Raw genomic sequence first — 25,900 nt, 5'->3', positions numbered from 1 at the left:
GCAAATATGACAAACTGTAAATGAAACTCTTGTGAATGACACACGTTGTCTCACAGAAAGACGTGCTGTTCCAGTTATTCACGTGCTTCAGGTGTACTTCGGTATTTGTTTTAATTTGAGCTAACACTTTTTAAATGTTAACCTAAAAGCTGCCTCAGGCTGCAAGTACAAACTGACCTGTTCCAAACAAAACGACATTGAGTCTCAGGCTGCGATCCAGGCTTTTGAGAATCTGCAGGGCAATTCTGCGGGCCGAGCGGAGAGACTCTCCCTTCATGGACTCGGATGTGTCCAACAGCAGGATGACTTCATCTGCATCTGAACTGGAGCTGACCTCAAAGTCTGGATAGAAAACCAACATGCAGGCCTAAAGGGACGAAAACCAGATGGCTGAACAAAAAAGCAGCATTTTTAGAGTGAGAGAAGGAGAAGACAAAGAGACCGACAGACAAACCTGGCTGTCCTTGTCAGGGTGTTTCTCCACCCACATCCTGGGCAGGTGGACGTCAGACAGCATGATGGACAGCTGGAATCCATCTGGACCCATGATCTGTCCCGGCAGCACACTCACCACTGCCTTACAGTCGGTTTTCTACATGACCACAAACATTGAACAGCAAAAAATTATTGGTTTGCACAATAAATCCATATTTGTAAACAGCAGTTTGGTTTAAACTTTGAGGTAAAACAGCAAAATAACACAAACAACTGTGAATTAGTGGTATAGTCCACCCAGCCTTCTTTTGACTGGATAAACACAAACAACAGGTCAAATAGAAATGATTTTCAACTAAAATAGAGTTACATTAAACAAATATTAACAATCGAAATCTATAAATAGAATGAATGACTGTGGTTTGGAATGCTTTAAATAATGACCAAAAGGCATCAAGTATAATAATGATTGTGATTATTATTGTTATTACTAGGAGCAGTATTCATTTTAACGACTTTTGATTAAATCCCACATGCAGCCAGGTTGTCATTTGTTCATATGCTCGATCAGAGGGACTTCTAAATCCGAAAAGATTTAGATCATACTTAACTAATAATAATCTGTATGAACAGTTCCAGTCTGGTTTTCGTCCCTTCCATACCACTGAAACTGCACTAATAAAAACAACCAATGATCTTCTCATGGCTGCTGACAATGGTTTACTCTCCATTCTTATTCTTCTTGATCTGACTGCTGCTTTGGACACTATCTCTCACTCAATTCTCCTCAGTAGGCTAGCCTCCATCAGTCTCTCCCATATCCCACTAGCCTGGTTTAAATCATACTTGTCTGATCGCACTCGGTTTATTCAACTTAAATCCTTCACTTCTCAGCCCTTTCCTCTGGTTGCAGGCGTGCCCCAGGGATCTGTCCTGGGGCCCCTTCATTTCATTATCTACCTTCTTCCGCTTGGACACATTTTTTGTAAGTACAATATTCAGTTTCACTGTTATGCTGAGGACACCCAGCTTTATTTATCCACTAAACCTGATTCTGCTCTCCTCCCTCACCCTCTGATTAGCTGAACTAAATTCATGGTTCTCTTCCAATTTTCTCAAACTCAACAGTAACAAATCTGAGCTTCTCCTGGTCGGCACTAAACAAACACTATCAATAACTAATAGCTTTTCTATTACAATCAATAACTCGCCGTTCTCCGTTTCCCCATGTGTGAAAAGTCTGGGTGTCATCCTTGATAGTACTCTATCTTTTAACTCACACATCAATAACATCACTCGGTCTGCATATTTCCAACTCCGTAACATTAATCGTCTCCATCCTTTTCTCTCCCCACATGCCACTGCCACTGTTCATAGCCTGGTCACTTCACGGATTGATTACTGCAACTCTCTTCTTTTTGGTCTTAGTCAAAAATCTATCCATCAGCTCCAACGTGTCCAGAACTCTGCTGCTCGTATCATCACCAGGACCCCTTCTATGCACCACATCACCCCTGCTCTGCAGCAGCTTCACTGGCTTCCGGTTAAATATTGCATCAATTTCAAGATACTTTTGTACACATTCAAGGCTACCCATCATCTCTCGCCTTCATACCTCTCTGACCTGGTTCAGATCACCGTTCCTTCTCGGTGTCTGAGATCCTCCTCCTCTCTTTCTCTTTCCATCCCTCCCCCCGGCTGGTCACCGTGGGGCGCAGGGCTTTCTGCTGCTCTGCCCCCGTCTTTGGAACTCCCTTCCTCCTGAGATAAGAAACATCACTTCCTCCCTCTTTTTAAGTCCAGACTCAAAACTCACCTGTTCACATTAACCTATTCCACAGAAACTTTTCCATCCTGGTACTTTATTTTATTTATTTGTTCAACGTTTTATCCTCATTATTTTGTAAATTGTTATGTTTGTTGTTCTTATTGCTTGTGTACAGTGTCCTTGAGTGCTTTGAAAGGCGCTTTATTAAATAAAATGTATTATTAAATTTGATACTAAGAAACAAACTATTTCAGGTCCAAAAATATCGATAAATCACAGATTTGTGCAGAGACTTGTGTGCACGCACTGTTAGTACATGAGGCCCAGTGTTACTTTACATGTTCAATTTAATGACTTTATATTCTGCAAGCTTTAACTATAAGAGTGCAGCACAGTGTATATATCTGTTATGTAAATATTGATTAAAAGAGAGAGGTGTGTTGCTGTCAGCCTTTATGAAAAGAAATCAGTCAGTTCTTCCTGATTATTTGTCACTGAGTAAAACAAAGCATGTAAAAAAACATCACCTTTTATTCTTACCCTTAAATCATTGACACAGGACCTTATTGGTATTTTAATGTGAAAATATGTGTGAAATAAAATCTACTGATTAGTGCTTCACAGGTGACTCGATTAATAGAAGCACCATCATTGGCCCAAAGAGACCCAATCAACATGCTCAGTGTACATTATTACCATCCCCACCATCAGGCAGCTTGTTATGTTGACGTTTGGATTATAATCTTATGAAGCTCAGGTTCTAAAAACAACAAACAGATGAAACTTTAATGATACTGATGTTGTTGACTTCTCTAATCTCTGGCTACTTGAATTTTCTCGCATGCGTTTCCAAAAGTCTTGGTAGCTGGGGATTGGTCCGCCAGGGTCTCCGCTCCGCCGCCCGGCACACAGTGCACCCGCCCCCTACGGTGCCTCCTGCAGGAGAATGGGCCCATGTCCCCTTTTCGGGTTGTGTGCGGTCGGGTCACATGGATTAAGGCCCAGCCACCAGACGCTCGCTCTCGGGCACCCTCCCCAGGCCTGGCCCCGGTAACCCTATCCTGGGCAGGGTGATCTGTTCCCTAAATGGATTTCTCATAATGGTCTTCTGAATCGCTCTTTGTCTGGTTCCTCACCGAGGACCAATTTGCCATGGGAGACCCTACCAGGAGGCAGAAGCCCACAGACAACATAGCCCCTGGGATCCCTGGGACACACAAACCCATCATGATAAGGTAGCGATTCACGGAGACGAGTTTAAGTATCTCGGGGTCTTGTTCACGAGTGACGGGAGGAAGATCAATGATCCCGGAGATTGACAGACGGATTGGTGCTGCGGCTACAGTAATGTGGACTCTGTACCGGTCCGTCGTGGTGAAGAGAGAGCTGAGTGTAAAAGCAAAGCTCTCTATTTAATGGTCGATCTACGTCCCTACCCTCACCTATGGTCTCGAGCTGTGGGTAGTGACAGAAAGAACGAGATCGCGGATACAAGCGGCAGAAATGAGTTTCCTCCGAGGGGTGACTGGCCTCTATCTTAGAGATAGGGTGAGGAGTTCAGCCATCCTGGAGGGGCTTCGAGTAGAGCCGCTGCTCCTCCACATCGAAAGGAGGCAGTTGAGGTGGTTCAGACATCTGACAAGGATGCCTCCTGGGCGCCTCCAGGGGGGGGGCACAGGACAGACCCAGGACACGCTGGAGAGATTATCTCCCGGCTGGCCTGGGAACACCTTGGTGTTCCTTCAGACGGAGGTCTGGGCTTCTCTGGGCTTCTCTGCTTGGGCTGCTGGCCCCACAGATAAGCGGAAGAGGATGGATGGATGGTGTTTCCAGAAGCTGGTTCTGTGGATCCGTCTGATCCTTGGGAAACAAGCCAGCAGCTGAAAGTTGGAAATGTAACTTTTACGTTACTTTTTTGTTTACACAACACGAGCGTCTATCCCAAAAAGCTGATTCTGTTCATGTGGACGAAGGGTTCAGTGGGAGAAAGGTTTCATCCACGTGACTTCTTCAGTCTTCACTCAGAGCATCTTGTTTGGGTTTTTTGGAGGAAGAAATATTTGTCAATTAAGCCTGAATTTTATTGTTAACCTCAAAGAAAGATGAACAGAAAATTCAAGTTGCTTGTGTCAGTCTTAGTAACGTCAACAACAGTCCCAAGCTGAAGACATTTCCAGAGGCTTTGAATCACGCTGCAGACTAAAGCATTCAAGCCTGTAGCAGTTTCTAATCTGCACTCACATAAAACACAGCCCTTACTTATTCACTGATAAATATCATGACTAACATGTAAAATAAAAAGCCAAGTGACCTTCATCTTGATTTGATGAGTGATACATTGCAGGCTGGAGATCTCATAGGGCATTTCAGCTGACAGGTCCAAGGTGAACTCTCTGAGAGAAAAGGAACAGTGATTGAAAAACCCCAAACCAAAAACATGACATGATACACGAAATAATAAAGCTGTAAATACTGCAAAGCTATTGTTCAGTTCTTAACAGTTTGGAGTTGGATATGAGCAGAAGAGGTTCACGCTGACTGGTTAACAGAAATGCTTCATTTAGCTCACCTGACACTCGCAGCTTCATCAGTTACGCACACCTTCTCCACAGTGACCTGTTGAGTGCCGTTTAAAGTCAGATTTCTCATCAAAGCAAACTCTGATTCAATTATAAGCTGAACAGGACCTCTGTTACCTGTGTGGTCTGGTTGAGGGCTGCACTCTCCTGCCATGGAGCCACGCTGCCGGGCAGGGAGAAGAGAATTGTGCCGTCCCTGACAATCAGCTCAGAGACAAAGGTCACTTTGATGAGGACAGTTGCACCAGGGGGCAGGTTACCCACACTGATGGTGAACACATCCTGCAGTGAGGATAAAGACCATGTCACAACCAGTGGCTGCTAAAAAGGCCTACATAACACCAGGAGACACTAAACAGCTCTAAACTTGGACCCGCATGATGACCGTGTGTGTGTGCTTAGACGTACAGGTGCATCCTGGTCCATGAGATAAGCTCCATGTCCTTTCTCAATAGCCTGTTTGTACTCCTTGCGAGCTTTTTCTTTCTCCTTCACCTGAGAAACAAACATCCATTGGTTTGCTCACTTTGTGTTAAACGGCACAGCATAACACCACAGGCTTTATATACAAGATAGACACAGTCCCTCAAACTGAGCAGTTTTACTATTCATCGTTCCTCTTTTGAATCCAAATGTCACGAGCACAGGCCTGTGACTGTGAAATGAGAGAACCCACGTGCTTATTGGTCAACAAATTGTGAATCACAAATCATTAGCCAATGAGCTCATGAGAACTTTAATGTCCAAAATAAACCTAAATGTTGCATTTGATAGACCATCTAGCAAAAGAGCGAGTGAGCTGAAGGGTGATGTAGTCACAGCCTGAAGTCTTTTACAAACCCCGGCTGCTTTAAGGCTCTGTGATGTTGGCAGAACTTTTTTACAGTCTGTGGAAAACACTAAAGAACGCTTTTCTATTCCCTCCAACGTCAGAGTACGAGGTATTATCAACAAACTGCTGGGCTTTGACAGAAACAAGAGGAATAAAAAAAGATCCTGTTATGCTTTGGTCAGATTTTCATGAATATGTACAGAGATATATATATGTGTATATAAACAGAGAGAGATACAGGTGTTTGTATTGTAATTCACAGAAACAGGAAATGAAAACTTTCAGATGGTGAACTAGTATTTAAAAAGTGGATGCTAGTTACCTGTCCCACGACATGCTTCCCGTTGATGAAAGCTTCGAACCCACACACTGCAGCTGAATCATCTAGAGGGAAAACATACTTTGCCTCAATGGGCACTGAGCTCAGATTTGTGTATTTCTGGAAGATGATGACCTAACAAGGAGACAGACGATCACATCAAATGTCAAATCGTATGTCAGCAAACTAACAATGAAAAAAACTGAAAAGACTCGATGTGCCACTTTTACCTGCGAAAGCAGATCCATCAGTTTACACTTCACATGAACGGCCTGCAGAGGGAGCTGCTGACCAGTGCTGTCCAACAGTCCGGCGGTCACCTCTTCCAGAGGGTTTTTACTGCTTTCAAACATATCATCGCCTAAACTGAGCTCTACACACAGAAACATGGGGAAAAATCAAGAGACAAAACAGTGCAAAATCACTTGGTTAACTTCATTTCTATTTTTCAGCTTCATAATTATAAGTGACACATAGCAGACCATGCTGAAAAAGGATTTCCCACTGATCTCATAACTGTTCAGTGCTTAGAGACTGTCAGTCCCATCTTGACCAATAAACACAGTCCTCTCATTTAGACGAGGAAGAAGCCACTGGAACAGGATTTTGACACTTCTTTAGACTCAGCCTGCATGGCAACAAACCTGTAGCTGAGGGCCACAACCAACATCCTGGAGGTACAAACCAACACTTTGAAGAGCATTTCTAGAGCTTGACAAAAAACTGTTGTTGTGTAGTTTCACCAACTCTACATGCAAAGGTTTTGTGTCTTTCTACGATAAACTAAAAAGTGCTTTGCGTAAAAGAGTCCACCTGTAAATTATAAGCTACATCTAATGAATGTAGTTACTTTTTACCTTTAAAGAAAGCTGTGGAGCAGTGCTTGCTACACTATATGTTATATCTGGTGGTTTTACTGGTTAATCCCACTTGGGATCAGTCTGGGCTTAATGTGAGTAGATGCAAGTATGGAATAAATGTCATAATCCTGGGTGGCTTCCTTTTTGAGTTTTCAGACCTATGAACTTGATCTTGAGGTCAAGGTCACTGATGATTTTTAGCACTTGAGGTTCAAATTTCTACGTTGCTTCATTCTCAGCTTATTGGAATTATAAACTTGGCTGTCCAGGCTGCCAGCCCAGCCAGGTGACGATACTACCACATGAGCCTTTTACAGCTGAGGGGTAAAAACGTATGAAAGCTCAAGTTCAACCACTAAGCTGAGTGCACTGTACTCTTACGTTCATCGCCATAAATAAGAGCTGATCAAAGGCGCAGGTGTCCAGTGCTCACCTTCAGCAGAACAAGGAAGACAGAGCTCAGGTGACATGTTCATGGAAGGAGTGAAGTCCTTTAGCTGGTCTCCTTGGATGCTGAACTGAACCACATACTTGAGTTTCACCTGATCAGGACTGTATACCACATACTCATCATCCTGGAGGACACAAGAGTGGATGTATGTTTGTGTGCGTTAGTGTCAAATATGAGCCATCATAGTGTGACAACAGTTAAATATTCAGCAAAGAACAATAATTCAGCTTATGGGCAGTAACTGTTTTATTCTGTCTGTTTATCTCTCCATGTACATTTAAACTCTCACACAGTCCTACTGTACCTCAAACTCAGAGGGAGTGTTTGGAGTGCGGCGGACTCCGCGCACGCTGTCGTATCCATCGGGAGCCTGCTTCAGCAGGATGTCTGTCTTGTAGACCTCCCTGCAACGTCCCAACGCAACATCACACACCAACAACAACCGGGAGCCGTCTGTCACGCTGGGCTTGGAGTATTTCAGACTGGTGCTGTGGATGGAAAACGTGACTGTGTTGCTGCCATCTTGGTTCAAAGATATCAAAACTCCAATAATAACAAGTGAAATCGTTTAGCTTTTATTACTGCTGTGCAGTGTTTCCTTAACATTCAGAGGAAACTCTACAACCAGAGGACTGAAAACACTCCACAGCATATGAACCTTACAGTCCATTCATCCCCAAGCCATTCTTAGGCAGAAAGAATCAGGGAGAAAATGCTGAGGTGTGCCAGATTACACAAGATAAAGTTAACATAAGTGGCAACAAGTCTCATGAACGTATTCAAATTTGAACGTTTTGGTTCAAAGCGTTGCCGATACGCACGGTAGTCGGGGGAGAGGTGCAACACTGAGTGTCGGCAGGCATTGGCATTTTCAGCCAGTGGTGTTGGGAATCGAAATCAATGTAATCATTAGATTTGCATCCAGATTGTAACACCAACTGGAACACGTCTCTTCTCCTTGAATTAGTTATTTATATTTGCCTTATATGTCGTATTCTCACCAACGTTTGCACACTTTTCACTCAATGGCAAAATTTCAATGAATGAGGCTCAAGACTTTTGCACAGCAAATGTGTGTCAGACAAACAAGCAAACTGGTCAGATTGAGATTTTCGACTAACCTCAGGGAATCACTAAAGTAGATTCCACCACCCAGTTTCCCGAAATCCGTTCTTTCTATCCCGTGGTGCTCGACTCCCACACGGGGCAACAGCAGGCCACTAAAGAGGAGAACACAAAGACAGCTCAGCTGCTGTTTCACTACATACATTAAAGACACACAATTCATATGAAAGTAAAGATATCAGGATCGTTATGTTAATAAAGGAAGTCTGCTCAAATCGAGCTAAATGATTGGACGGCGTTTCCTAATACAGATGGACACAAGACGTACAGCCAGAGCACCCCAGGAGTTTATTCAAGCAAAGAAGTGGAATATTCTTGAAAGGCCAAGTCAGTCAGCTGATCTTAACCCAACTGAGCGTTTCACTGGCTGAAGACTAAACTTTGGCTCACAAACAAACAGTGATTGAAAGCTGCTGCAGTAAAGGCACAGCATGACAAATTTGTCCTGTGATTTCTAGTCCTTAAGTTTTGTTTTTGTGTTTCCCTTGTTCAGTGTCAAGTCCATGCCTTTGTGTTTGTTGTGTGTTTCCTGTTTTATTTTGATGTAAGCCGTGTTATGATCCCCAGTCTAGTTAGTTTTCTGTTCTTTTTCCTGTCCAGCAAATAAAGCTGAGTTCTGAGTTTAATTTTGGCATCTTCAGTCCTGCACTCGGGTCCTCCATTCCTGCCTGCTGCACACACACCATGACAGCAAGCTGTTGTTTCCAAAAAGCAACAAATGCCTTTGTTGCTCTTCTTAGAATCCAAGTACACAGGATTATGTCTCATTAAGTTTCCATTTATTATTCCCACACACCATCAGATCTGAATATAAGGAGCTTGCAGCAGTACACAGGCAGAGATGTCCTGTTAGATTATCGGTTAAATTAGATGTAAATACCAAGGATAGAGTATTTATTGAAATACAATACAGAAAATCTTTGTTTTTTCCTTCAGTCTTTGGTCTGATTGGTCGACACATAAACCAAACGTGTTCATGCAAATGGACTAAGACGTCCACATGGTTGTGTTTTATCCCCAAAAGTTGAATAAAATTAAATACTGACGGCCACAAGTCGCCCCCTCCCTAAAGACGCATTAATGCTCCTCATTAATTTTCAGGTGACCTCTGACCTTCAGGTCAAGGTCACTACTAAATGCAGCTATGGTATCAATTAAAATTGTCTTTCTCAATTTATCATGAAGTTTCCAAACAACTTTCACCTCTTACTTTGACCTTGAGGTCGACGTCACTGAGATCCAGACTCATCGAGATATTTGGTAGCTGCAGCTAAAGTCTTTAAATTCCCCACAGCGCCTGGTTCTTGACTTGTTGTCCACTCCACCCGCCTGCCTGCTCACCTGCCCACGGCGGGTAACTACAACACCTTGACGACATTCAGACTTTGTTTCATTGTATATGAGAGTGTCAACCACAGCTTGATGCGATGAGATGAGCTAAATCTCTGAATGGACTGCTTTACAAAAGAGTTTTGTCGATGTGGGTTTCAGCTTGAAGTCTGTCCGTTTTGTTACAGTATATCAGGTATGAGACAAACGACGGGATCAGTTAACATGTTCTCACCGAGACAGGATTCCCACAAAGTTGTTGGGACTGGAGGAATGGAGGAGTGGCTTAACATTCTCCAGCTCGCTCTTAAAGGTCTGAAGCTCCACCCCTCGGCCGACACGCACAATCTGCTGGATCTGCACCCTGCTGCGAAACACAGATTAACGCGAGGGAACATCTGTGAAAGAGATCTTTGTGTCGTTGCATACAGAAGACATACGCCAGAAAACTGAAGACAGATCATTGTGAACACGTTGGCTCATTTACCTCTGCAACTACCGACTTCTTACAGCTGGGATAATAATACATTTTATTTAAAAGCGCCTTTCAAAACACCCAAAGACACTGTACAGCAAATACAACAGGTATAAAAACATGAAATATACACAATAACAAGAGTAGCAGATAGAAAGTTTAAGTTCATGCATGAGTTATATGGAGTAGACAAATTTAAACAGGTGGGTTTTGAGGTTGGACTTAAAAAGAGGGAATGAAGTGGTGTTTCTGAGGTCAGGGGAACTCCACAGTGGAGGGGCAGAGCGCCTAAAAGCCCCGCCCCCCCACAGAAACCAGACGAGAGGAAGAGAAAGGGAAGAGGAGGACCTGAGGCACTGGGATGGGATGGCGATCTGAACCAATCAGAAAGGTGTGGAGCAGGAAGCCACCCCCATGTTACATCAGAGGCCAATAAAGCCCACTTTGATCTGATCTGGGTGGGACCAGTGAAACTCTGACACATTTAATCAGTTGTATGTAAAAGACAGAGGAGCAGAATTTCAACAGCATGTCTGAGTCTTTGTACATGATAAAGAAATGCTGCTGTAATGAAAGAGCTGTTTTTAGAAGTAAACGTGTAAAATGACAGAAACCTATAATGTGATCATCTTGATGTAGTATGAATGGCCACGAGGGAGATCTTTATCAGGAGGACAAGCTGTCTGTTCATATTTTCCAAAGCCATCCAAAATGCTGGATTGGAGTCTTTGGCCCCCAGTTTGACACCCCTGTGTTAGGACAACATCTATATTAAAATGGCAGGGGTGTGGTCTGTGGCCTGCTGCAGTGGAGGGGCGGCACAGAGGGCAGGTGTGAGTGCTCAACGTAATGATCTTCTTCTTCTCTGCGTATATATAGTGACGGCGGAGATGGAGGAGGGTGTGTGGAATGGAGCAGCTATTCCTGAGTGACCGAAAAACATCCAAACAACATGAAATCCTGTGTGTGTGTTGGGTCCTTGTCACAATATATCAGCATGAATTTGAATGTGGTGTCACTGTTACTTAATCCTCGTTTGGAAAGTAGACATGAAACTACCTGTCCTGCAGGAGATCGGTCACAGCCTGAAACTCGGAGCTACTGGGGGGAACCGTCTCAACGCTGCACCTCAGAGCTCGATACTTCCCCACAGTGGAAGGGGCGGGGCTCCTCAGAGTCATCTCGCTTGCATTCAGAACATCTCGGATTAACTAGAGGAAATCAAATCGTTGTGTTTTGTGTTAGTCTAAAGATACAAAGAGAACACAGAGGCTGAGCTGATCGATATCATGGACTTGTGCACTGGAGTGGGGGAATTTGTGTCGTTGTCCAATCATCATCCTCCTCTGGCCCTTCAAACAGCTGACAGACTTTTAACCTTTGAAGTCATTGTGTATTTTTTCCTTTAATGTTTCCTACAAATGTGTAATGAAGCATTCAGCTTACAGCAGTGCTGCAGCGCTAGCTTAGTTAGCATTTTACTATGTTAATATGTTTTAGTAGCAAAACAGGAAAAACCTGAAATGTTCTTGAGAGGAACAGTGAACCGGAGCTGAAGCCCAAACAAGACCAAACATCTCTGGATAAATGAAGAAATGCATGCTGGGATTGTTTTGGGTAGTCTGTAGTGTATGTTGCAGTGCACAGGACGGTCAGGTTGACTCTGTCGTTTATCCACCTGTTTGACATTTTTATATTTCAGCATGAAAGCGATCAAAAAATTGTGAAATGTTTTTGTGAAAAAGCGCCATCTCCTGGTGGAGCCGAGTTAAAGGGTCATAGTTCATAGTGCAACGTTCCTCCTTCAGGAACACTCCCAGCAGCTGGGAGAGGCGTTATGTGTACTTTACATCACGTGCATGCCTTTGTTTCCCTCCTTTCACATTGACCTCTAAGTTTTATGGAGCTGTTTCAGACATGGTGCCAAAGCAGTGGAACCAGTCGCTGCTCTCTGTCTTATTGCAAGTTGTATTCTGATAGTTTTGTTGGTTTTTCTGTCCTGGCTCAGTCACACTGCATCTCTGACACAAATCACTCTGCAGGATATTTTTCTCAGTACGTGTGATGTCAGTGGGCGTGTCTCAGAGCCTTCTGCGTATGAACGTGTACGTGTTACCTGACAGAGGTCCAGTTTCTGAGAGATGAGCTTGGTGCTGGGAAACATGGAGGATTGTCTGTGTGGCAGCAGAGTGTAGAACTCCTGCAGGAGACTGATCGGCTCAGCGTGGTTTCCCTCTGTCAGCTTCTTCTGAGCCTGAAGCAACAAGCCTTCTGCCCTGCTCACCTGCACACACACACACACACACACACACACACACACACACACACGGTCCTATCAAAATCGTTTCTGGGATGTGAAACAAAGGTCAGGCTGATGGGAAAGCTGCAGTTTCTGTCAGTGGTCACCGTCAGCAGCTCCACGTTTTACAAACAATCCACAGAGAAACTCTTACATCATTCAGGCTGAGCTTGTCAACTGAAACTCTGAGGATGTTGTCGAGGCAGCCCAGCGCCTCAGTCCACAGCAGCTCCACAAATACACCCACTTCTTGTGATAAGCTTCCTGTGTTGAGCTTCTCTTCCAGGAGCAGCTGTCAATCAAACAGAGCACGTATCATCCAACTGATGAGCAGCACAGATGGAGGTCTCAGACGTCATATGTGCTACTAAGAAACAGGATTTCCCACATGTTCTCTCAGTAGTCCAGCTCCAAATTTGGTCCAGAAACATGAATTCAGTCATTTTTAGTTTGAAACCAGATTTTGACACATTTCCAAAATGCTTGTGTTTTCCTTCTATATTACTTTTAGAAAACTTTCATCTGTGCACAAATATAAAATGTGACACGAACACATAAAGCATCTGATGTGACATTCTTAATAAATCTGTACTGAACTTTCATGTTATTATTCATGCTGTGAGACCCGACCCACCCACAGCTTTGTACTGGAAACTGCTGCAATACAACTTAACAGAGAGAAAGACAGTTGTATTAAAGGTTGATGATTTAGCCCACAGTGGTTGGTGGGAGTGTACTTTGTAATACTGTGTCCTCTTAATATGTCAAAAATTATAACCAGTGTTTTGGTCAGTGTTGATATTCAACAATATTCCTCATTGGAAAAACTGATGATTCATTAAACCTCAGAAAGAAAGTGGGAAACATTTTTATTAAACTTTAATTCTTCAAATAAAAAACGAGTGAAGTAAATGAAGGTGAGTCTAAAAGCTGAGAGCAAAGAGGAAAGATGTGATGAAATATTGAAACTGGTTCTTTCATCAGTGAGTGTGTCAGACCTGCTGGAGGGGCGCAGAGCCCATCTCACGGGCAGAAGGAGGAAACCTGCTCTGCTTCCGGAGACCTGAAGCCTCCAGGCTGTCTCTCAGGGCCTGGAACACCTCCAGAGCTTCCTCTGAGGTGGACAAAAACACCAGCTTGTCCCTCACGGCCTTCTTCTGTGAAACACAAGTATGTGTGCAAAAAAAGACCAAAAAATCAAAGGTCTAAGCAACCAGTGACGTGTGATTGTGCTGACAGTGCACTGTGGAACATGTCTTCCTATTTCAGCGTCCTGTTTCGCAACTCGGAGGACATCTGAAGAATTGCACACGTCTCAAAGCTGCTCTCCATCTGAAGGACCCGGACTACGATAGTCGTCCTGACTCTCCTGCTGAGGTTATCAGTCTGTCAGCTGTTTGAGGTCACACTGAGTAAAAAGTCTATTTTGTAAATATTTGGTAGTTGAAACCATCTTTTATACTGTCTATGCACACACTCCTTCAGCTATGAGCAGTGACAGATGGGCTGCTATTGTATGGTGTGTGGGGTGAGCAGATGTCATTTCCTGGAGTAACAGGAAGTCACCAGGAGTTGGTCGTAACCCTTCTAGGTTTGGCACAGGACTCGTTTAAGCACTGCTGATGATTTCGAGCTCACGGTTTAAAGTACAGATGAAACTGAAACAAATACTTGGAGTTCCTCAACTCTTACAAAGGGGTGGCTGTGGCTCAGGTGGTAGAGCAGATCAACTACTGATTGGAAGGTTGGTGGTTCGATTCCTGGCTGCCCCAGTCTGCATGCCAAATATCCTTGGGCAAGATACTAACCCCAAGTTGCCCTCCGATGCGTTCATTGAAGTGTGAATGCTTATTAGTTGCACTTGAGTTTAGAAGTGCTTGTATGAGTGGGTGAATGAGGCATGTTGTAGAGAGCGCTTTGAGTACTCCGGGAGAAAAGCGCTATATAAGAATCAGTCCATTTACAAAATCATATTAGAATAGCAGACTGTGTATTTTCAGCGCTAAAGTCACAGTGTCATCAGGTCACAAAGCCAGCTCAACAGAAGGTCTAACAGTGATCCTTTGAAAGTGTTCCAGTCAAAGATTTTGGCTTTAATGGGACGTGAGGTTAAATGGTAAGTGGCCTGCGTTTGTAGAGCGCTTTACTTGGTCCCTATGGACCCCAAAGCACTTTACACTACATTCAGTCATCCACACATTCACACACTGGTGATGGCAACATTGTAGCCGCACTGACAGAGTGTGCACATGACCCAAAGTATTTCACCAGCACTGCGTGACACTGACAATAAATCTGTCACCGATTCTCAGCAGATTTCATCTCACTAATATTTGTAGGACCTGAAGACGAGCAGCTAAACGGCAGATGTATAGAAGAAACACTACGTTCTCTGCAGGGATCCAGCTCAGCTCTCATTTTAAAGACAAATGTACATTCATAGAGTTTCACACCAAGACAGAAAACATGAACCAGAGTGGAGTCGAGTCAATCTCACACATGTATACACATATATATACACGTCTATTGTTTGTGAATATAAAGCCACTTCTTACCTCACAGAGTACATCATCCTTCCAGTATCTGACCACACGGTACTGCCGCCCCTCCTCCCCTTTGAAGCTCTGCAGCTCCAGCACACACCAACTGTTGCTGTTTACCTACAGTGCATATGTTTAATACCAGTAAGAGTCATTACAGTAATTATTGCTGTGGGAATATCATTAGTGGTAAGCTACAAAAATGTTCTTTTACCTTTTCAAAGATTGAATACTTTGCCACTTGAAAGTCACTTTGGTCTGACGGAAGATCCGAATCAGTTTCTCTATAAATTCTGTCAAAATGAACATTTCAAACATCAGTTGTCTTCTGAGGCGCCATGACTGGAGAAAACTTATCAGAGCAGTTATCTGCACTATTAAACCAATCTAATAACTACAGCAGCTTAGAGAACAAACAGTTCAAGTTTTTAAGCAGGCCAATCTTTCCAGATCTGAATCCAATCTGCTAAATGAGCCAACGTGGGCGGGGCTGACAGAGAAAGCTGAAACTATGACCATCTGTCTATGCTGCAGTTCAATGCAGTACCAGCAGATGGAGACACCTTATTTCAAGCCAACATGACAATAATCACAATCTGTGTATTACTGTAGGCTCTACCAGCAGCCCAGCTTTATCATTTCTGCCACAGAAGGACGCTGGGTTGTACTTCGTGCCTTTACTAGTGACTCTTGGCTTTAAATATATTGTCTCCTCCTGCTGGTAAAGCAACTTCTGCTTGTGTGTCCACTTCACACTTGGCACAGGCAAAGTGTGAAACGCACACGGTGCACCTATTACACGCCTGTTACACGCCTATTACACGCTTTGCCGCGTAATCGCTCACATGACCCCAGTTTGTGTGTAAATCAGAGCAGAATGAACTTGGCCCACTGTTAACCATATACCACATCCAGGTTCTTGAACCAGAATCAGACACATATTTGATCCAAAATATTAGATCAGTGCATCCCTGGTACTTTGTCCTGTACCGTGACAGGTCAGAGGTGTCTTCATAACTCAGGGTGTCGACATTAACAGGCAGATGGTCCTAATGTAACTCACTAATAGACAGATTCCCTCTAACTGCTGATGGCGTCTCTCACCTGAACCTGTCCAGCACATTCCCACTCCTCTCAAGACTCTCTGCCCTCTGAGTCCCACTGACACACTCCATAGGTTGGGCCTGGCCTTTTGACCCTGCAGTATGGACACACACACACACACACACACAGTTTAATAATTAACTCCATATCATATCATGTTGTGCACAGATCTTTGCACTGAGTAGCAAACAGGTTCTTATGAATTTGCACAACAGTGCTGCATCAGCTTTAAACACAACGTGAATGTGTAACGCTGCACACAGCTGCACACACCCATGTTCATCTGACCTCAGCCAGCAGGTTGAACTAGTTTTATGAGTCTCCTGAACATTTTTAATGTGAATGTGTTTAAATCAGTGTGGGGGGACGATGTTACTGAACAGTAACAGTAAAGGAAATATCAGTCATTGTGCTGCATGTGGGTAGAATTAGCAGCTTGTCTGTGTCTGTAACACAAATTCATGAAAAAAAGAAATAGAGAAATAAATGAAACTGTAAACATCTGCTTAGTGGTGCTTTCTATGCAGACCTATCTGCTGAGGTGCGAGTGAAGCCAGTGGAGCCATCTTGAAGGAAGAGCGATGAAGAGGACCTGATGAGGCAGAGGACGTGTCCAGCTTGTATTCATCTACCTGCAGGAGAACTCCTCTCTCCACACACCTGTACACATAATCCACCCCGACCACAGGTGTGTGGTATTTCTGAATGCTACGCAGCCTGTTGGAGCTTAGGTTGGATACATCGGTTGTCACTACCAAAGAGCACTGTGGGAAATGTAGGAAGAAATGAGAGAGAAGTCTAAGATTTTTAAATGTATTTATTGGTTTTTGGTCTCTGAACATAAAGCTGCAGAATGCACACACTGTAGGTTTGTAAGCAGAAAACAATCCAAAAGGCATTTTGCACTGCTGGCCTGTGTTGGTCAGTCAGTGTGCAAATATATACTTTTACAAAAACAATAAATTGCTGAAGCGTCCCATCAGAAGAGAACGTAGTTCTGTCAGGTCAGACTTCAGCATCTGCATCAGCAAACTGCACCACAGTCACTAACACAGAGGGACATTCTTCTGCACAATAAGCACTTTTGCTCACTTGTGTGCTTTTGTTGGTAACAGACTGTCCTGTGAGACTGCAGGCTCTATGGAAGTGCAGCCGATTCTTAGTTGATCAGAACCAACTATTAACTACATGTTTCTATACATATGTGGGAGGATTCTAGTTTTGAATCACTTCCATCATTCGTGGTGCAGTGCAGCTTTGCCATGGTTTCAAAATCTGAGAATATGTTGTGAACATTATACGGAAATAGTCACGAGCTGCAGCTCGATATGGACGCAGCAGTTACCAAAGAAAAAAGTTGTTTTTTAGTAAAGTTTCATTTGAGTATTCAGTCTCCCCCCCGCGCTGACAGCTCTCTGACCTGTTTGTTGACCACAAACGAAAGGTTGCCTCCATGATCTGTGACTGCTGATTTCACTTTCTTCTTCTCCTTGAACGACAAACCTTTGAGTTCGAACAGCACCGAGCAGCTGTCGAACACCGCCATGTCTGGAAGCAGAGGGAGACGTGGATCACACAGCTGTGCTGAGAAAAACCCTGCTGGCGCTTCCGCCAACTCCTGTTAAAATGCGGAAGTAACTCAAAGCAGCAAAAAGTATCCAATGTAACAGATTAGTTAGAGAACAGCCACACGGGAATCATGCTCGTTAGTAACGACAAATACAACAAAGCATCGACACGATCAGAAACAGCAAAGGTACTGACGAAATACCCGAAGCACGCACTCGTCCAGTAACTAACTTAAAGCGAGCAGCAACATTTAACTTCCTGTCTGGTTCGGTTTTCAAAATAAAGGTCGTGACGTTTACAGACTCGAACACGTCCACGACAAATCAGTGTCGAGTCAGACTGAAACGTCACAGATATTCAGACATTAACACATTTCATCAGATATGACAGAAGCAACATGTTGTCAACTTGATCGTGTGGAGCCATCCGTGTGCTAATAATGAATGTGTCAAATATCCGTATTTTTGCACTGTGAACTGTGATAACCTGTTTATATGTCACATCTCTGTCCTTGCAGTTTTAAGCATGTACAGAGTTTCTGACTGTTGTCTATGGTTGCTTTATTATACAATGAACTGGCTTATACTGAGATTGCTTCCTCTCATATTGTTGTTTAAAAAAATGTGAACTGTTTTTTGTAACTTTTGACTCTTTTTCCTGAGGTAGTTGTGGCACAGCTTGGACCTCTTTTTGGTATCATTATCCTGCTGTAGGATGAAGCCCTGACAGACTAGGTGCATACCAGAGGGTACTGCATGGCGCTGCAGAATGCGGCGGTAGCCATTTTGGCTCAGGGTGCCTCTCACTCCGTACAAGTCACCGAAAACAGCCCCAGACCATCACACTCCCTCCTCCACTTACTACGACCACCATTAAGCTGTGCTTGAAGCTGTTGTCCTGTGAGCCGCTTATCACGCAAGCTGTTAACTACAGTGTGTCCCAAGGGCGTAGATTTGGTTTTGGCATTGGTGGGGACGGATGATTCAACCACTGAACCCTGCCCTGTTTCTTTTTTTCCCTTTTTGTCTTTGCTTCTTGATAAAAAAGGAGAAATATACTTGCCTACATGTGCTATTCTACATGCTTTTAAACCATTTAAAATCACAATTCATAGTTTTATATGTGAATTATATAATGTTAAATTACTATTAAACAAATGACTGACTAAGTATTTTAGACTTTAGTTTACTTCAGCCATATTCCATATAAATCAGGTATCATACAAAAATAAAAATAGCTTCAAATACAGTCATGACAATAAAGAATATGACTTTAAGGACTTAACAACATTAGTTCAGTTATAGTGCACCAACATCTGTTATACATTAGCACTAAGGGAACACTGACTGACCTGCTGGTTTTTGTCCATAAAACTACTCATCTAAGATTACCACAAAGTAAAAGATCTCTCAGCAACATTATGCAACATTTTAGGCACTGTTGCCCCGATCAACTCAGTGAGCTGGGATGTTTTATTCTAAACATGAACTACTGTTACAGCAACAGACATGGACTACTGGTGCCCCACACAACAACTCAGTGTCCAATATGACATGGCAAGACGTTATTCATGGTTACATACAATTTTAGACTGGTGTGGGCCAAAGCCTCGCACATACTTGCCAACCTTGAGACCTCAGAATTAGGGAGACATTCAAAAGGGCTGTTGGGCATTGTAAAACTTGAATTTTACAATGTTTATTTATCGGATAAAATAAGTTAAATGTCACTGTTATTATTGTCCGGCCAGAAACAGGCCGGGGGTGTCCAAATTCAGAGGCTGCGTCCACCTGAGGACCAGGTGTTGTCCCAAAAACTGATTGCTTGTATTTAAACTGCTATAAATAACTTGTTGGTCTATAATATGTGTCTAATATATCCCTCATGAATTATGTCAAGTCATCTTGAGCAACAAACAACATTCCTGTAACAAGGTAGAAGCCGCAATCAGTTTTTGGCAGTGACTTTTATGTATCCTTTATTTATGCAGTTAAAAAAATTCTTGTTTACTTTAAAAATGTTTCTCTTAAGAGTAGTATGGCCAAGAGGACAGCTGAAATTGCAACAAATGCAAAAATAGTTCTGTAAATATATTTTAGGTGGACAAAAGGGAGTTGATTGATTATAATGTAAGTACAATAACACAGATATTTGAAGTTTACACAGCTACATTCTCGCCTGAAAGTATGTTAAAAGTTTATTTTGCGACCCAGAAAGAGTAATAAGAGTAATATTAAAACTAAGTAGCTGCAGTAGTAGTAGCCATTGTTGGAAACTGGAATTGGCTGAGCCAATCTGGGATATGGTTTTCAATTTTGTTGTCCGGGTGGAAAATCAGGAGAAATTCGGGAGAATGGTGGCTCCGGAAGATTGTCGGGAGAAGCACTGAAATTCGGGATTCTCCCGGAAAAATCGGGAGTGTTGGCATGTATGGCGTAGCATAGCCTGTAACGTTATTATGACGGACACATTTTATGAGTGAACTTGACTTTAAGTGACTTACAGGTTCCTTTTAAAAATACTTTCTTATATCCAGGTTCTTCCTTTTTCCTCGTCTCCTCCTTGCAGGTCCTCGCAGCGCAGGATTGTCACTGCTAAAACTAAACAGAGCTCCCTGAAAGGCACAGCCAATCACATTGGCCGTATTTGTCACATGAGGCAGGACTCCAGTAGAGAACGTAATTTAACTCTTTCTGCACCGCTGGGTGAATGAGACGTTGACAGATCGTTTTTTTTTTTTCTTTTTATCGGTTTTGTTTTCCTTTACTCGAAGAGATCAAATTATTGGTGGGGACAATTCAATAATCGCTGGATATTGGTGGGGACATGTCCCTTCCGTCCATGCCAAATCTACGCCCTTGGTGTGTCCAACCCTGCAGAGGGGGTTGGAACAGAAAAGTTGGAACAGCTGTAGGAGTTAGTAGCAGCAGCTTTCAAGGCCTCATCCACCTCCATTACTGCAGAACAGCTTTACACTGTTAACCAACATTGTGTTCCCTGAAAAAGGCCTTTTTGTATAATTCTGAAATGTACATTATTTTACAGTTTTGGGTAACCTTACCCTTTTTTTAACTTCTTGTAGTTTGCCACTTTTGTACCATTTCAAACTATTCATTGGAAAATATAACTGGCAGAATTGGGCTGTTCTGAAATTTTTGACCAGTTGTGTATATTCTTTAAAGTTTTCATACAAAAAATCAGGATGGATGACTTTTGCTCCTAAAGTATTTCTTAATAATAATAATGATGATTTTTATAAGTATTGTAACGATTGTTGAGGTTATTTTACTTTGACAGGTTCACTGTCTCTGCACTGTTGCTGCTTCTTTAAGAGACGTGTTTTGGTTGCAGGAAAAGTCATTGAGCGTGTGTGGGAAGGGGAGGGGGCTCTTGTTGTTGTTCGGGAGCTGGGGAGTGAGTTGCCTCTCCTCGGGATTTTCCTGTGCCCCCTTTCCTGTACCTCCTCAATAAACCGTGTTGAGAACAAAAGTTTGGTGCTTGAGAGCTTATGCAAACGTTACAATAGATTAAGAAAAAATAAATCTTTTTAATCCTATTGGGCCAACAAAATCATTTTTAAAGGACAAATGAGCGATTATCACTGTTGACATTGGAAATACAGGATACTGGACTGAGTGAATTGAGTCGGTGCGTGTGATCCACAGCTGTCAGCTGGCTTTCTGCTTGGAAATGAAAACAGTCTCCAGTTCTTAAACTGGGCTGCGTCGTTACACAGAGTCATGCTGCCCTCCTCTGGATGAAGATATGTAGTACAAAAAATGTTCACTTTGCATTGTTGTGTTTGCTCAGTAGGCCCCAGTTTGTTTTGCCACGTCTCAAATTAAACCAAAGACATTTTTTTTCTATAAAGGCATCGTATTTGTAAGTACAATCACAGTAAAAACTGAATGCAATGATCTGCAAATCTCATAGGCACATATTTTACTCACAATATCAAATATTTAAAGTTTAAACTGAGAAAGTCTGCCACTTTAAGAAAAAGATCAGGTCGTTTTGAATTTGACGGCAACAATAAATCTTAATAAAATTTGGACAGGGCCATCTTTACCACTGTCACATCCCGTCTTCTTTTAACAGCACTACATAAATGTCATAAAAGTCTGGGGAGTGAGGAGACCAGGTGCTGGACTTTTAAGAGAGGAAGATTGTGCTTTCTTGACTGATATAGAATTATATAGAACTGCCTCTGTTCAAAGATGGTCACTCACAGATGGTCGCGACCATCTTTGAACAGAGGCGGTGGTTTACGACACCAACTGTCGGCCATCTATAATCCAGTTTTGAGTTCCCTCCCCAGACGCCTTAACGCCCACTCACATCCTGGGCCATCTGACCTCAGGAATTCACATGACAAGGTGGGGCCAGGTTTCACAATGAGCTCACCCGAAACCCTGGCTGATTAGGTCCCACACCCGCTTTCACACCTTGGCTCATGTGATTAGAGGATCACCAGGGGGTCCTTTGTCCCTCTTTGGGGGGATACTCCCACTGGGTTTAAATCTGGGACTCTCCACCATTTGACCTTAGAACTGAAGAAGCTTCTCGGATGAGAGTTGAAATGTTTTCAAGCAACTTAAAGAAGTCCAGACGCTTTTCTTTTGCAAACTCCTTTGACTACGATGACCTGGATGACTGAGAACCTTCACAGACATTTTACCGTTGATGGAGCCTTTCTACATGTGTAGGTGCCAATTCCACTGCACTGATGCAACCACATGCTATCAGAGATGCAGACTTTTGGACTGTGTGCAGAAAACACGCTGGATGGTCCGACTCTTCTTTAGTCTGGAGGACACAGCATCCATGTTTCTCAAAAATAATTGACATGTACAACAGATGATATTCAAAGTATTTGTAATTCTATGCTGAGGAACGTTATTCTGACATTGTTCTGCAGTATGTGTTTTTTAAACCTTTAAACCTCTATTTGTCTTTACTGCTGAGAAACTAAGATGCCCTTTTTTTTAACCCAGTCATGTTACTGACCCACTGTCAATTAACTCTGTTAGTCGGAAAACGTTCCTTCAGCAGTTCTTTGAATTGTTTTGTTTCAAATTCAAAATGAGCTACTAGTTTTCATTAAATCGTAAAATGTCTCTGAATAAAATATGGGTTTACAAGGTTTTCAAATAATTGCATTTTGTTGTTATTTATAGTTCAAATGGCGTCCCAACTGTTACTGCACTGTAAACCCGAAAAGTAATTAAATAGATTAAGTAGTGTATACTCAAAGTCTTTAAAAAGTTCTGTTAACTTAAATATGTCAAGTTCGTGTAACATGTTCTTCCTTTTTGAGTAAATGAAACTAATAATTTTTGATTGAATTGAACTATTTCTATATTAAGTAAGCATCACTTAAAATCATAACTTAAGCACAACATAACACAGTTAAGTTAGGACATATAAGAATGGTAAAGTCCTGTTATTTTTGTTGTTTCAAGTAGGTAGGATTAATTTATGTAGCACATGCTAAAATACAATAAAATCTCAAAGTGTTTCACCAAATAAGTAAAATCAAATTGTCTTAAATGCATTAGTGGAAGACAAAATGTATTTATTTTAATATTCATTGTCTTATCGATGTATCCTATATATTTTTTTTTTTTTATTTTTTCCGTAAGTGTTGAGCAGCTGCAGGAATCAATTTTTATTCCGAGTTAATCTCTGATTCACCCTCCGAAGCGGAAGACGGCGCTAATGAGCATTATACACTGATCGTTTACCGCTATTTGGAAAAAAATACGAAACACAGAAGAAGTAAAGGTATATGGGCGGGAACCACGGACGACTGGAGAAAGTTGGACCTACACTGAAAAAAAGGGATTGGCCAACTCTTGGATTTACGTAAACATCTTGCGTGTATTTAACATAAGTGCCTCATGCTTTAAAGTTAAGTGTAACTATATAGTGTAGAAACTACATGATATGCAGAGAGGCTAGATTAAATTGTTCATATCATGTTCGAGTGAAGTAAGTCAATAACTTTCAGTCTCGTGCACGCTTTGGATCGTGGTTTCAGGAAGGCATCCATCTCAGTCAAATCGAGCAAATTGGGTGGTTGTTACATTAAAAAGTCTAACTTGTAATTTAAACACAATAATATCATGTTTCTATAAACGTAATTAAATCATGAAGGATCTGTACGAAATTCAACAATTTAATTTGTTCTTGTTGAGATGACCTGATACAATCTAGTCAGAGTGGTTAGTTGCTGAACTCATGAAATTCACAAGATCGCATACGAGATGTCAAACTGCAGGAAAATCACTGGAGTTATAAGAGGCAGACAATTATACACACACCACGTGTATGCTATTGCTATTTATTGTGGTTTAACCTGTCAAGGACAAAAACGTACAAAACAATTCTGCATCAAGCCTTGAAATCATAGCTTTCCTGCTTTTGTTAAGTCTGGATTGGTGGCATGGTGGTTGGTGCTGTTGCTTCACAGTAAGAAGATCCTGGGTTCAAATCCACAGTCTGGCTAGTTTGCACTGGTTTCTCTCTGGGTATTCTGGTTTCTTCCCACAGTTAAAAGTCATGCAGTTGTTAGGTTAATTGGTGATTCTAAATTACCTGTCAATGTAAGTGCAAATGGTTGTTTGTGATAGACTTATGAGTTGTACAGGGTGTACCCTGCCTTGTAACCTATCACTTCAGGGTTATTTCCCTGCAACCAGGATAAAGATAGGAGGATGGTAGTTGTTGTACATCCATTCAATTTTTATGGTAACCAGGATCTAGACTTTGTTGAACATTACATAATATGAAGAGAACATGTTGTATTTAAGTGAAATAAAATGACAAAATTGTGAAGGATTAAAATATTCCAAGAGCTCAACTTACTTCATCTAAACATGTTTCAATCGCGTTTTATGAACACAAAATGCACAGGTTTATTGAATATGAAAAAGTTGTGTTGATTGAACTCAACTGTTTAAGTTTCTGCCAAAGCAAAACATTTGTGTGCAACCGATGTCCACTATTGAATCAAGTAAATCCAACATGGCCTTTTTTTCAGTGTAACGGCAGCAACTAGCATCACTGGACTTACACTGTAAAAAGAAAATAGGTGAACCAACTTAATTGAATTGTTTCAATTGGTAACACCTAATTTAATTAAGTTCTTTGAAATGAAGTTAATACATTAGATAAATCAGTTGTGCACTCTAATGTATTAACTTCATTTCAAAGAACTTAATTAAATTAGGTGTTACCAATTGAAACAATTCAATTAAGTTGGTTCTTTTTTCAGTGTACAGTAAGTTTTCAATGTTGATATTAGTTTATTGTTAAAATACGAATATTTAGTTGTATTTTGGGTGCGTGTCGAAAAGAATAGCAGAAATGTCGGGTCCGTGTTTTTTATGTGCTTTGCTGCTCTCCCTGAAGGAAACTTTGCGCTTGCAGAGTTAGCATTAAGTTGTTGTAATGAGGGTCGCAGGCAGTGTTGGTCAAGTTACTTGAAAAAAGTAATCAGTTACTAATTACTGATTACTTCCCCCAAAAAGTAATCCCGTTACTTTACTGATTACTTATTTTCAAAAGTAATTAATTACTTAGTTACTTAGTTACTTTTTAAAACACGATTTACAACCTGAATAGGTGATAAAGCGATAGATCTTTCAGCCCAATTCTACTTTTTTTCTGCATAATTCATCATACAAAATGTAATCAAATGGAAACGTCTCTTTTTAAAACTTGTTTTATTAGTTTTAATCTTTTAACTTTATGCATCAAGCAAAACTTTAATTATATGCAACATTCTCTGACTGGAAGAAATTTGTTTAACATTTAAACCTATTTTCTGCACATTCCAGCACATAAAATAAAATATTTTTTGTGTTTACACTCACTCTTTCAAATAGATGCAAGTAAAACACAGCAGAAAATAAATAAAATCAAAGACTAGCGGTCCTGTTGCTCTATTTTCACCTGTAAAGCAGAACTGGGGTAGGCGGAGGTTTACCCTGGTGCAGGTGTGCTGCAGCGGTCAGTGGAAGAATCCGCGAGTTTCTCTGTGAGTTTCACATTACGTCATAGTACACTCGGTGCTTGCTTGGAAGTTTAGGGGTTTTTTCGCTGTAAAAAGAAGATTTCTTCCCACGCATAACGGACACTAATGTTTTTGTCACTTTTTATGGAATCAAACTCAAAATAAGGTCAGTACTTCCACGCTTTAAACGCTGCATGC

General features: G+C 41.9%; 1 protein-coding gene across 4 annotated transcripts in view; it reads right to left on the bottom strand.

Annotated features, from left to right (window-relative positions):
- The window catches only part of parp4 (poly (ADP-ribose) polymerase family, member 4), a 45,743-nt gene extending 25,503 nt beyond the window's left edge, over positions 1–20,240 (bottom strand). Inside the window, exons 1-22 of one of the 4 annotated variants that reach the window (XM_039600411.1) lie at positions 20,189–20,240; positions 17,537–17,664; positions 16,646–16,880; positions 16,117–16,210; positions 15,227–15,305; positions 15,028–15,132; positions 13,471–13,629; positions 12,627–12,764; positions 12,290–12,457; positions 11,233–11,384; positions 9,934–10,065; positions 8,366–8,464; positions 7,549–7,732; positions 7,227–7,368; positions 6,164–6,306; positions 5,937–6,068; positions 5,191–5,277; positions 4,900–5,064; positions 4,773–4,819; positions 4,515–4,596; positions 455–592; positions 178–367 (exon numbers count right to left, since the gene is read on the bottom strand). In XM_039600411.1, coding sequence (XP_039456345.1) covers positions 178–367; positions 455–592; positions 4,515–4,596; positions 4,773–4,819; positions 4,900–5,064; positions 5,191–5,277; positions 5,937–6,068; positions 6,164–6,306; positions 7,227–7,368; positions 7,549–7,732; positions 8,366–8,464; positions 9,934–10,065; positions 11,233–11,384; positions 12,290–12,457; positions 12,627–12,764; positions 13,471–13,629; positions 15,028–15,132; positions 15,227–15,305; positions 16,117–16,210; positions 16,646–16,880; positions 17,537–17,662 — 2,797 coding nt within the window. In that variant the 5' untranslated portion in view covers positions 17,663–17,664; positions 20,189–20,240. Of the gene's footprint in view, positions 1–177; positions 368–454; positions 593–4,514; positions 4,597–4,772; positions 4,820–4,899; positions 5,065–5,190; positions 5,278–5,936; positions 6,069–6,163; positions 6,307–7,226; positions 7,369–7,548; positions 7,733–8,365; positions 8,465–9,933; positions 10,066–11,232; positions 11,385–12,289; positions 12,458–12,626; positions 12,765–13,470; positions 13,630–15,027; positions 15,133–15,226; positions 15,306–16,116; positions 16,211–16,645; positions 16,881–17,536; positions 17,947–20,188 lie in introns of those variants that run through there. The other 3 variants (XM_039600410.1, XM_039600412.1, XM_039600413.1) reach the window with 3 other exon arrangements.
- Between the last annotated feature and the right edge of the window lie 5,660 nt (positions 20,241–25,900).

This window comes from Oreochromis aureus, linkage group 16 (assembly GCF_013358895.1).
Source record: "Oreochromis aureus strain Israel breed Guangdong linkage group 16, ZZ_aureus, whole genome shotgun sequence".
In the NCBI taxonomy this organism is placed as follows: Eukaryota; Metazoa; Chordata; class Actinopteri; order Cichliformes; family Cichlidae; genus Oreochromis; species Oreochromis aureus.
Note: the sequence above shows the minus strand (reverse complement) of the source record. Positions and strands in the feature narration are given on the sequence as shown.